We start from the raw sequence: 13,373 nt of genomic DNA, 5'->3' as shown, positions 1-13,373 counted from the left end.
CGAAAGTCCGACAACGCGCCGTTTGGCGCTTTGTCCTGTTGTCGCTAGCGCCAAAACGACGCACAAAAGCGTTCCAAATCAGCCACCATATTTAACACCATTGGTACGTAACCGTCTCGAGGATGTGAGGTTAATGTTCGAATCTGGCTAATAATGGTTGTGTAGCAATAAACAAATTGAAAAGTTAACGAAACAACATTTTCCCATATGTTCACTGCTACACAGGGTCATTGTGAGCGTTCTCCATAGGGCAAAAAAAGCAAGGTCGGTGCAATAGATCAAAAGGAAAATGTAACAGTATGGTCGGTCATTTATTTTTTATCTATTTACTTTTTCAAATTATTTCTATTATTATTTTTGTTTTGTTTTGTTATTTTGACATCTCTCCCCTCATATGTAACGCTTTTAAACCTGAAATAAAACAAAATGTGGTAAATAAACTATGAATTGCAAGTGATCACCCTTAACCGGAAGTGATTAATTAGCCTTTGTCACAGCACATCCGACGAGACTCTATGCTATCGCTTATCTAGCTTTTGTGTTTTATTCAGTTTGTTTAAACATTATTTATGTATGCTCGACTGTTAGGAAGGTTTGCAGTTGTTTTTCTAACCACTCTTTAGAGTCTGTTTCCTGAAAACTCACCAGTACTGGTGCCATACTAGTATGAAAGAAAGGTCGTGATCAGAGATGGGTTCCAACCCATGATTTTAGAGGTTTTGAGGCAAATGCATACGCAACTAGTTTACCCCTGTCACATCTTAAGTACTCGTATTTTGATGCTAAAACCCGCAGACACTACATGTACTATAACAAGCAAATTCGTTGAATTTATATCCCCGCCGAGCACTGGTTATTACGAACACAACAATTGGAGACATAAGGCTTTATTCATATATTTATCATGACATGCAAATCCCCTTTTCGTTTTGATGGTTCCTATAAAATATTGTTGAAATCATTCCATAACGATATTGCTCTATTTGCATACTGCACAATTAATCAAGGACCATAACTCTGTGTTGAAAGGTCTGACCGGAACAAGGCAACGATATGCGCATCTCCCCTTGGTATTGATTGTTCCAATAAAGTTTCATTAAATTCCAGCCAGTAGTTGCAGAGAAATAGCGAAGTCAGCTGCATAACTAATAAAGGGCCATTACTCTGGTGTTGAAAGGTTTATCATGTTTAAATAGTAAAGGCATGCCTTGATATCAAATTTAGATAATAAAGCTTTGCATATATACCAGACGTACATTAAGAAGGCGTGCCTTGATATCAATTATAAATAGTAAAGGTTTGCCTTAATATAAGAATATAATAGTGCAAATGTGCCTTCATATTTTTATTTCAATAGTGAATGCATGCCTTGATATTAGAGTAGGCGAGTTCGTAACTCCAACTTACTGACCCCATCCAATATGTCCGACATGTATGAGTGAATAAGAAGAACATCATATACCTGCGACGGCTGACTGGAACCCTGCATTGTAATCGCATGCCACTTCGTTTGTCACATAGTCAGTTCTTTTATCGTTGTAGTCATCATTTTTACCAGGGCCACCGACCAACGCCCCGTACAGAACATGTGGGTTGGGTGCGTCCAGGTTCATTTGGAATGATGCGCATGGAGCTGGCTTCATTGGGCACGAACTACGAAATAACATGAGAAACTATTGAAGAAAAATGGTATAAACTGGTAGAAAATTGAATAAAATGAATTTTATTATTTTATGCACGTGAGCTATAGCTTTCAAAGGCCCTTTCACACATCGCTGTTTCTTTATATTGAAAGAAATAGGTTTGTATAAGTGGTTGATTAACTGTAAACCTGCTGTATTTGTGCAATCTATTTGGACTGCTTTGAATTAAGATTATTTTATTTAAGAGCTTTTTCAATATCATACTACAAAATTTTACTTAGCTAACATTGTACCAACTGTATAGAACCGGGTCACATTGCATGAACAGGCAGGCTGGACTGTACCTATACTGGTGGCAAACACTAATCACTTCCGGTTCAAATAGGGTACAGGTTAATATCAGACAAATATTAAAAACTAGAACTGTGTCCAAAGGACACGGATGTCCCAAATAACAACATATATATGGTATATAGTGAAAAATCAACAAAGGGCCATAATTCAGTTAAATTTGGTGGCAGCAAAAATTCCTTCTTTTACTTCCATCTACACATTAAGGTTGTTCATCCCTGGAAGTTTAAGCAAAATTTGCCATCCGCTTTAAGAGGAGTTGCGTTCACAAAATTTCTACATAGTATATAGTGAAAAAATCAACAAAGGGCCATAATTCTGTTAAATTTGGTCGCAGCGAAAATTCCTTCTTTTACTATTATCTACACATTAAGGTTGTTCATCCCTGGAAGTTTAAGCAAAATCTGCCATCCGGTTTAAGAGGAGTTGCGTTCACAAAATTTCGGGACGTACGGACAGACGTACGTACGGACGGACAAGTGCAACGCTATATGCTCCCCACTTTGTGAGGGGCATAAAATTTTTTAATGTTATCAAATATTTCTATTATTGATTTTCACCTTCCCCTATGATGGGGCTGCTGCGGTGGATTCTTTCCGAATCCTACGACAAAGCTCCGCCCACTGTCTCCTAATGTATAATTAATCTGGGACTCCGCCCACTTTCTATATTGGTCAGGATGAATGCCTTGCATCGAGGCCATTATGGCAATAAGTGCCATATTTGCTGAAAAATTTTGTACAATGTATAATTTTAACAAGAACAATCACATAAAAACAGTCGCATCAACTTTTTATATGTAGTTGATTCAAGACCATGATCCATTTTCTAATTTCAATGATGTACCAACGTACACTTAATCATTTACATGTATACCCAATGTTAGATGCATTTACATATCCCTCTATTCTAACACACTTACCACTTACAAAATTGTGCATGCTCATGGATTACTCAATTTCTTCTTTTTGTCTATTTGAAGTTTTGTACATTTTATCACGGATTTATATTACAATATTAATTGTAATATAAATCCGTGATTTTATGCACATTAACTCGTTTAACTTTAACGTAACACAAAACACACTGATCAACCTAATGTACAGTGCAACCTCTGCAGAAAGGCCCTGTGTAGAGCAATAACGGCTTTACAACTTTGAAAAGTATTTTTACTTCTCTTAAGGAACACTTCTAAGCATAAACCTAAAAATTGCTTGTTCAATGGGTGTTGCTTTGTACAGGTTTTACTGTATTTTGGTCAAAACAATGCTATACTTTCATTGAGAGACAGAGAAAATAAATAATTTCAAAATAAATTCTATCACATCAAATCAAATTGTGGCGGGACTGTCCTGGGCGGATATAAGTTATAGTATCAGAAAGTAATAAATAGCAAAAAAAAATGTATTTCGGACAAAAACTACAAAACTATCGGACATGTTTAGTTAAATTGCACACACACTTTCCTTGTTGGAATATAATGACCTAAATACTGCTGCCATAGTTACCAGCGTATCTGTTACTTCCCCATTGACTCCTGAAGGCCAGACCTTTAGGCGTGTATGGCACAGATCCACCAGGCATCCAGTCCGTGAATGTCGCTTCAATGTCTTTCAAATAAATGTCCTTATGTGTCACTTTATACAAAAGTACCTGTAACAGAAAGAAGGCAGACTACAGGCATTCAACTCGAAACCATGTCTTGAAATGCTCAATGATTCTAAATGAAATATCACAATAAGAATATTTTGTGACACGTTTTCCAATGAAATATCAGTGTATTTAGGACACGTTATGTAGCCAATATAAGGTCATATGCCTAACAGACCTTTTTACAATGTGCATCGTTGATTTGCAGAATGTTTTCTCGCCTCGCGCATGGGCACACAACTTTTGCCCAAAGGATAATAATCAATTTCCAAAATTAGACTATATATTATAATATAGATGTTTTTGTTTTTTGTTTTATGCAGGGAATCTGTACATATCATATGTTTTACATTGTTCGATAAGTGTCTGGATGTACTTGAGCTATGAACCCTGTATCATGTTTTTGTTTATCTTTTATATATTCTTTGTAGTTTTAATCACATTCATGTAATATGCCATGATTAAATAAATAAACTAATAAACTAAACTAAACTCCATAAGTCATCGTCAGTGCGCAAAACCAAGTCCTACGCAGTGGCCCCCCTTTGCTTCGCTACTACTAGGACAATGAGTATGAATGATGACGTGTTTTTGACATTAACAAGGAATACACCCTTACCATGCATCCTGAGATTTTCTCGTCCCACGATTGACCCCAAGCAGCTCCCGTGGTATAAAATGATTCGGCAACGGTTAGGTAATGCGGGTCTTTTGTCGCAAGATACATCCAAGCGCCTCCCCAACACATTTCATCAGTTTCATCAAACGATCTATGAATATACATTGTGTTTAAATATTTCATTTTTCAATAAAGGATGCAACTAATGGTAATGAAGAACATGTCGATAGATTTAAACATGCGGAGCTACTATGTTTTATTTACTTGACACACTGACCACATTTAAAGCAGTGTCCGTTTTCAATGGGATAAGATAAAACAATTTTAAGACAACATAGACCCCGAAAGTTTCATTCGAGAATGCTTGAGAACAACAGTTACAACAAAATACCTGTAAAATCCGGCTGCAGCTTGGACACTGTCCGAGTACTTGCCAGGATGAGCCTCAGCAAATGCAAACAGTTCTTTCGCGTGACGTAATAATTCGGCAGCGTAAGTTGCGTCTGAAAAATCATACATGAAATTTAGATACTTGACACTTTGTTTAATAACTGCATATAATCAGAATATTTTTTTTTCTGTCAGTCAAGCAGTACTTTATACTTGTTTCTGGTATTTTATCTATTTCCTATGCTGTCCTTGCAAAATCATTGAATGCATCTTTACTAAGTCTTGAGTACACATTAATAATAACATGTGTACAATCAATTTCTAGCAGGCAATATTCTTACTTAAAACGAATTACACTTTAACTTCGTTCGCTTGAGCTCGGATCGCCCGAATACACCACTTCCATTGAACACACCGGCATTTCCCAGCAAAATCTCATCATACACGTACATGCATTATATATTGTTCTACCCCGGATACACCGAGCGTTCAAACTTTCCAACCTGATCACTGGTCTCTTGGTCAGAAATATAGTGGAGCACACACCTTTTCGATCGAACACAAATAGACAACAAAGGTAGATAAGTCGACTTTATGTTCATGTATATCACAAGAAAATACTATAATGTTTCCGTCATTTTTACTGATTGCAAAAAAATAAGCTTCAAAAGCAATCATCCAATGATAACGTGAGTTGGAAAGAAGAAATGAACGTTAACATCATGTCAGCAGTGTCATCAATAAACCGTTATCACATAAATGCGAACCAGCGATCGAAAGCATACCATTGCACACTAAAATTTAAATTGATATACAAGGCTAAACGCAACAAAACTAAAATATAAGCAAAAACTCACTTTTGCTCTTGAAGACCATAGAACTTGCTGCAAATGCCGCAGCTGTTTCTGCTGCAACATCGCTACCAGGGTGAGATTCGTCAATTTTGTACGCTGGTCTATCCATTGTCATGTCCTCAGGCCGTCCCCAAAATGAGTGGTCTTTGCCAGCCTCACCAACCTATTGAGGACAAATAAGACAGACTCCGTACTCTAGCTACTGTATTTATGCTCTTCATCCGATAAATATATTAATTTCAATGTATATATTACCTTGAATAAAAATATGTTTAAACCAATGATAGATTAATTTAACAATTCATATAACGAAAATAGAATATAGTAGAATATACGAAAAAGATACATGGCGTTCAAAGATATTTCAATGACATCTTATAAAAAAGCACAACGTAGTCTAAGCCTATACGGCAACATTGGATATCCTCTTTATTAATTCCTATGTCGTCAAAGAAAAGCAGCATGATACCTAAGGTCAAGAATAACTGTTTCGCTGACAACAAGGTAAAAATGTCAGTTTAAACGCTTAAAATTATCCATTTTCTTCGTTTCCTGAAGAAATGAAATTAAAGTTCTATCTGACCTTGATCATACGACGCAAAGGTCAAATGAAAAAGAGCTTTTACTTTACCGAAAAAGCAATGTATTAAAATTTCCTCTTGTAATCTTTTGGAAAACGAAACATATTGGCACTTAAATGTCTATGAAATATCGAAGCAACAAAAGCAAATATAAAAAGTCCGTGGCTCAGTTAAGATTTGTGGCAATCTGAGCCCAAACATTGTCATATCAAGTAAGAAACTTCTAGCCCATACTTGTACATAATAAACGTTTGGTGATACGTGACATCTCATGAGGTAGTCGAGCGGCCATTTTATAGAGTCGTACATGTGTTCCAGTTCTCCGGCGGCGCTATATGCGTCCTTGAACTCCAGTAAACCCCACGCTAGTGACGTCACAGAGAAAGCCATTGGAAAGTTGAACTTGATGTGATCACCGGCTTAAATTTAAAATGCATGATATTTGTCGTAAAAAATGTAGTTTTATAAGGTAAAACTTTAAAACTCAGAATCTGTCAGATAAATCCAGAGAAAAATATGCAACACATTTGATTTCGAATCATTGCATAAATTGTGATTTTATAATTACAATTACTACATGTATAAATATTCCCAAGACCGTCGACTCGGACTGGTGGAGACCGTCGACTAGTAGGTTATATTTACAAATCACAAAGTAGAATTGTAGAAACCTACACTAATCGACAGTCTCCTCGGGTCGCTCTCGATTTTGACGAGACCGTCGATTAGTAGCTCGGCCCTTGAGAGGCTGTGATTGTCTTTCCACCACAGTCATGTGATGGAAATCGTTTGAAAATTACATCGTATGTCTAAAAAGGAATGCCTAAAGGAACATTGCAGCTTTGATGGCGAGATAATGTGGAAGTACGTACCATCGTACCATCCCCCTGTTAGGTCCTCCCCATTATCACCTCTGTCATTGAGGGCGGAGTTACCCCTCCATGGAATGCGATTATCCGGCGGGAGCTTGCCCGATCTTTGGGCCTCATAAAACAGTATGGACTTCTCGAGGACTTCATTCAAGTCATACGATGTGCCGTCAGCTGCAAATATGTTATTGTGTGATGCAAACAATATGTCATCAATGCAAACAATAAGTAATGAATGCCATTAAGCCATGTTAAATTATTTTTAATCATGAGTAACATATGTATGGATATATTCTGTCATTTAGTATCATCCAATAACATGAAATATCATTTATAAAATTGAGTACTGATGGTATCCTTTCAACTGCCAAACAGCGTACATGCCAGAAATACTGCACGGACATGCGCAGCCAATAATATTCTCTTTTACTAGTTCCTTTTTTTCCATTTTTAAAGCGGGAACTAAGCCATCAATATAAAATGCAGTATGGAAAAAAAAACGAAATGAAATAGGAAGTTCATGACTGGCTGTATTTCAACACTTGACACAATACGAATCGTTTAAATTTCTACAAATTGTTTTTTTTTTTACAGTTATGCATATACCATCAGTGAAAATAGAACTATATGTATGCAAAAAGTAAAAAGGAAACAAGGAAATATGGGAGCTTACTGTCAGGTTTGGCTGTAGGCGGCGTAAAGCTGTCTTTACCAAGATTTAAAAACTCTGCTGTCGCAGTTGGAGGAGTACTTCCTGGATAATTGACTGAAATAATAATAAGGATTATTTTTACTACAAGAAATGTGCAACATAATAGACAGTTGGTATAGCCATAAAATATAAGAGCAAAGGTCAGCAATCAAAGGGGAACAACTTTCATGTAACGCAGTCTCCATGGCCATTGACACAGGACCACCGTAACGGCGTCTAGAGGGGCATCGGATAGGAAAGGGGGAAAAGGGGGTGAGGAGGGGCTTTGGGGGCAAACTGTTAAATTTTATCAAAATCGCTTCAAATCATTTAAGTAAAAACTTAAAACGAAAAAGTAACACTCCTGGCATTAATTTGGCTGAGTTCAATAGCCATTCTTACAATTCTTATAAGTCGAGTCACAAATTTATTAATGCTTACTGAACATTTCTACTTTCAGCGTGTCTCCAGGATGAAGTATACCGTTGTGGGGTTTATTGACCAAGGTGAACACTTTATTATCAGCTGAATGGGCAACAAAATCTCCCATCCATTCCTGCAAGACAGTATGATATCTAACAATGTAAATATCACTTTTAGAAACCATCTGTTACCATAAGTAACTGGCAATTGTCCGATCGCAATGATTATGAATAGTGTATACAATGTGTACTGGCACAGTATTTCTAAGATGAGTTAATTTTTTAATTCCTCAATACTCATCGAAAACAGACGGCGTGTGAGCTTGTGAAATTTCGACATATTTCGTGAAAGGCCCCTTATGACTCAGCAATGCTATCATTTTTATTTCTCAAACTATTTTTATGTTTGGTATCTTGTTACAGTCATACTCATAAAAATGAATGCTCACACGCAAAGTCCAACAGGTTTGTTTAAGCGATAAATAAATAGTTGAAAATTTATATGTCTTACATCAATTTTTCCAACAGGGGCTGAAAAGTCTACCATCAGTTGCCAACCATTGGTTTCCTCGGTAATAGGAACGGATAACTTGGCGTGGATTCTTCCATCCCAATTATCGAGAACTTCCATTTGGACAGTGGATCCATATGTTAACCCAAGAAGGGTTACGAGGAATACAGCTATCTTCATGTTGGTCTGAATTTCCTTTTTTAAAGATACAAATGTTATTATGTGCCTATTGCGCATTTAAACAAAATACACAAATTTCAATTAGTAAGACGATGAGGAAGCTTCATTAACATTTAGATATTTTTAGTTGTTGATTCTATGCGATAAGTTAATTAAAAAATGGACTGCATGTACATTAGAAATGTTAATGGAAATGCGCCAAACATCCCTCGCCATGCAAGATTTAAGCTAAACAATCACCATGAGACCTAGCTAGCTATATAACCTTTTATCAACAGTTCGGCTGAACTTTAAACAATCACACCAAACAAATAAAGATAATTATAAACACAAAATTATATAACTGTATGCAATTTTAAAGGCACATTATAACTCAGAAATGAATATATTTTCACTTCTTTAAAAATGGCAAACGTGAATTTGATAAGCTTTAAATAATGGTTTTAGAGCATGTAAGATGCTTGTTGTCGAAGAAAATAGCACTAAATGTCATAAAAGTAGCAAAATGTAAACCAAGTAGTATTGTCACTTCCATACAAAATACTATACATGTATATACAATGTATCACTATAACTGTACTAATTGCCAAATAACAACAGAAGAACAAGATGGTTAAGGTAACTGGCCAATGTGTAACATTTAAGAAACTATAAAAATACATCAAAAACGATTTTTTTAAGAAATAAAAATAAATGTATTCCTTGAGCATAATAAGATCTAATTTGAATTTTACGTAAAACTTTAGCGTAATCTAATCTTATGCGTCATGAAAATAAGTAAACTGAAATGGTGATGCAAAATCAGGAAAATACATTGATTGTAATAAATTATGAATCTATGCTAGAATTAATCAACTCGTTAAATAAATTAAAAAATAAATAATACGATGTAGCAAATGCACATACTAGCTACTGACTAGTTCCCTGTACTATGTTGGTCTATGTTATCTCATCTTTATATAAAATCATCAAAAATCGGTTTAGACATAGCTTTTGACCTCACAGTTTTGAAAATTCAAACATCTCTGAATAGAATATTATATAATTATATTAAAGGTCAAAATTCGTTCGTCAGTTCACGTTCTGTCACAGATAAGATGGCTAATTATGATGGCGTTCTGATAAGACGTCAGAGCACTAAAATTTGACACCGTCCAAGAATGGTGGAATGAGCCAAAAGTTCATTCGGAACTGCCTCGGCTATTATCTATAATACTGAAGACTGGCGGAAAGGGCCGAGTAATTGCGATTGCCAAAAAGTTCAGTCGCAAATTTTCGGCCCTTTCCTTGCGAAAAGTTGACAATCGCATCTTCTCGGCTCTTTCCGTCAATCTTCGGATAATTCTTATTTATGAATAATAGCCGAGTTTATTCTATTGAAATTTTGCAATTTCATTCGGAACATATCGTCTATTATCGAAAAGCATCCGAAGATTCACGGAAATGAGTTTATCTGGTTCCCTGTTCTATTATGGTTCCAATCCAGATCGCCAACATATTTAGCCATCTTATCTGTGACAGGAACGGCATCGCTTTCAAAATTGTGAAAGATCGCCGATGATTGGCTGTTTGAAAGGTCACGAGGTGACCTGCTATTGGTGCCCGTCAGATCTTAACCCATTACTTCATATACACGCCTTTTAACGCCTTTTTCACCCCCCCCCCCCCCCCTTTTGTTGTCTCAAATGATGAAAAAAATGCCTTATTTAGGCCCCAAACACTTGATTTTGTGTTTGAGAAATGTTGTTAAAAAAAGTGACCTCTTTTTCGGCGCGGCCCCCCAACCAAAAGATACATCAGGGGGTTGCCAGAAGGGGGATGTGCCCCCTTCTGTTTGGGGGGTTTGAAGGGGGCGGCAGCCCCCCTCATCGCCAAGAAAATTTTGGACTTGTTAGAGGCTAAAAGTGACCCCAGATTGATCATAAGTAACGTGTAACTAACGCTGAAAAGCATTTGACTCTATCTCAATCCATTGAGAAGTTGCAGCACTTTGAAATCAATTTTGATGGAAAAAATCAACGCAAAGTATTTATTTTTTTTTGGCAATTTTGAGATTTCCCCTCGTTGCCATGGTAACAGAAAATTTAAGCCTGAGCATATTGTTGCAAAGGCAATGGTCCAATAAACATTTGTGCAAAGTTTGATTAGTATTGAAGCAGTTTTTATAGTATTATAGCAATTTGAACTTGTAACGGGAGACTTTTCAATGAAAACAGCCATTTTTCACAAAATGCTCATGAAGCAATGGGTTAATGAAAAAAATCAAAAAAATCTACAAAACAACAATTTTTCTTCAAATTTATATGTTCATTTTCTGTTAACCCATTACTTCATATACACGCCTTTTAACGCCTTTTTCACCCCCCCCTTTTGTTGTCTCAAATGATGAAAAAATGCCTTATTTAGGCCCCAAACACTTGAATTTGTTTGAGAAATGTTGTTAAAAAAGTGACCTCTTTTTCGGCGCGGCCCCCCAACCAAAAGATACATCAGGGGGTTGCCAGAAGGGGGATGTGCCCCCTTCTGTTTGGGGGGGTTTGAAGGGGGGCGGAGTCCCCCTCATCGCCAAGAAAATTTTGGACTTGTGAGAGGCTGTAAATGACCCCAGATTGATCATAAGGTAACGTGTAACCAACGCTGAAAAGCATTTGACTCTATCTCAATCCATTGAGAAGTTGCAGCACTTTGAAATCAATTTTGATGGAAAAAATCAACGCAAAATAGTGATTTTTGGCAATTTTGAGATGTCCCCTCGTTGCCATGGTAACAGAAAATTTAAGCCTGAGCATGTTGTTGCAAGGGCAATGGTCCAGTCAACATTTGTGCCAAGTTTGATTAGTGTTGAAGCAGTTTTTATAGTATTATAGCAATTTGAACTTGTAACGGGAGACTTTTCAATGAAAACAGCCATTTTTCACAAAATGCTCATGAAGCAATGGGTTAATGAAAAAAATAAAAAAATCTACAAAACAACAATTTTCATCATTTTCTGTTAACCCATTACTTCATATACACGCCTTTTAACGCCTTTTTCACCCCCCCCCCCTTTTTGTTGTCTCAAATGATGAAAAAATGCCTTATTTAGGCCCCAAACACTTGTTTTTGTTTGAGAAATGTTGTTAAAAAAAGTGACCTCTTTTTCGGCGCGGCCCCCCAACCAAAAGATACATCAGGGGGTTGCCAGAAGGGGGATGTGCCCCCTTCTGTTTGGGGGGGTTTGAAGGGGGGCGGAGTCCCCCTCATCGCCAAGAAAATTTTGGACTTGTGAGAGGCTGTAAATGACCCCAGATTGATCATAAGGTAACGTGTAACCAACGCTGAAAAAGCATTTGACTCTATCTCAATCCATTGAGAAGTTGCGGCACTTTGAAATCAATTTTGATGGAAAAAATCAACGCAAAATAGTGATTTTTGGCAATTTTGAGATGTCCCCTCGTTGCCATGGTAACAGAAAATTTAAGCCTGAGCATGTTGTTGCAAGGGCAATGGTCCAGTCAACATTTGTGCCAAGTTTGATTAGTGTTGAAGCAGTTTTTATAGTATTATAGCAATTTGAACTTGTAACGGGAGACTTTTCAATGAAAACAGCCATTTTTCACAAAATGCTCATGAAGCAATGGGTTAATGCGTACGTAGCGTTAATAAGGAGCCGAATTTTACCAGATTTAATTCAAAACTCTAGATATAATCACAGATATACATAACGTCTATTAAACTCCATGATATAATCTACAAAATATGTGAAAAATTAAAAACCGGTAAGGAAGAATTATTTCCGCTTCTCGGCAGCCAGGTTGCGTAACTCTCTACAGGGCACATTCAGACAGCTAGCGTTCATCTTACCACAGGACGCGTTCATTGGTCGCTACCCGGCGCCCCCGGGCCTCCTCCTCCTTTACTCACTCTTCAACCCTTCTATGTAGCTCTCCAAACCAATGTTAACTGCAGTATTTTTCATTTCGAATATGTTTTAATATTTAATATATATGTTTTTAATTCCATTTCCTTCATTCCCCGCAAAAAAGATACAGATATTTAGTCCTAAATATCACAGAGATATATTTTTATATGTAAGTCTCTGTTCACATATCTTTTTTGTAGGGAATAAAGGAGATTGAATTGGAAGCATATATCAAATATTAAAACATATTCCGAATGAAAAATACTACTGCATATTACATTGTTTGGGAGAGGTATGAGGGTTGGAGACTGGGTGGGTTAAGGGGGAAGTGGGGATGACCAATAAACGCGCCGAACACCTGTGCATCTTACAAGCTCTAGTCCAAGTCCATGTTTTTCAGTATGGATTATCTGTATTTGTCATTGGTCTGCATGTGCCATGAAGGGAAACCCAATGACAAAAGCATTTAAATAAATATATATTTTTGTTGTTGTTACTTGATTATAGAATAACAGGCTATAGCCTTTTATGTATAATATTCATAATAAAAAAGGGAAAAACAAACTTGTACAGATTAGTTTAAGTAATTTAAATTCAGCATTATTAAAAAAATAATATGAGCCGCGTCACGACAAAACCAACATAATGAGTTTGCGACCAGCATGGATCCAGACCAGCCTGCGCATCCGCGCAGTCTGATCAGGATCCACG

At 36.7% G+C, this 13,373-nt stretch overlaps 1 protein-coding gene across 1 annotated transcript; it reads right to left on the bottom strand.

The window, feature by feature from the left end:
- Positions 1 to 337: 337 nt before the first annotated feature.
- On the bottom strand, positions 338 to 9,780 carry LOC132745668 (endoglucanase F-like). The gene is made up of 13 exons (XM_060734624.1): positions 9,668 to 9,780; positions 8,582 to 8,776; positions 8,090 to 8,204; positions 7,631 to 7,723; positions 6,961 to 7,131; positions 6,323 to 6,507; positions 5,511 to 5,670; positions 4,655 to 4,766; positions 4,264 to 4,414; positions 3,503 to 3,647; positions 2,555 to 2,720; positions 1,463 to 1,653; positions 338 to 411 (listed from the first exon to the last, which is right to left on the bottom strand). Exons 2-13 carry the CDS (start codon positions 8,759 to 8,761, stop codon positions 371 to 373), a joined length of 1,710 nt encoding a protein of 569 aa, XP_060590607.1. The 5' UTR covers positions 8,762 to 8,776; positions 9,668 to 9,780; the 3' UTR covers positions 338 to 370.
- Positions 9,781 to 13,373: the final 3,593 nt, after the last annotated feature.

Source organism: Ruditapes philippinarum, unplaced genomic scaffold, assembly GCF_026571515.1.
Source record: "Ruditapes philippinarum isolate M1 unplaced genomic scaffold, ASM2657151v2 ctg102_1_1_1_1, whole genome shotgun sequence".
Lineage (NCBI taxonomy): Eukaryota > Metazoa > Mollusca > Bivalvia > Venerida > Veneridae > Ruditapes > Ruditapes philippinarum.
The sequence above is the reverse complement of the archived record's forward strand: the minus strand, read 5'-3'. Positions and strand labels throughout refer to the sequence as shown.

Coding starts and splice junctions, on each gene's coding strand:
- LOC132745668 (XM_060734624.1), bottom strand. CDS start 8,761: ATGAAGATAGCTGTATTCCTCGTAACCCTTCTTGGGTTAACATATGGA. Junction 5,671..6,322: donor CAAACGTTTATTATGTACAA/GTATGGGCTAGA, acceptor TGTCCTCAATAG/GTTGGTGAGGCTGGCAAAGA. Junction 412..1,462: donor GTTCCAGTCAGCCGTCGCAG/GTATATGATGTT, acceptor GTTTTATTTCAG/GTTTAAAAGCGTTACATATG.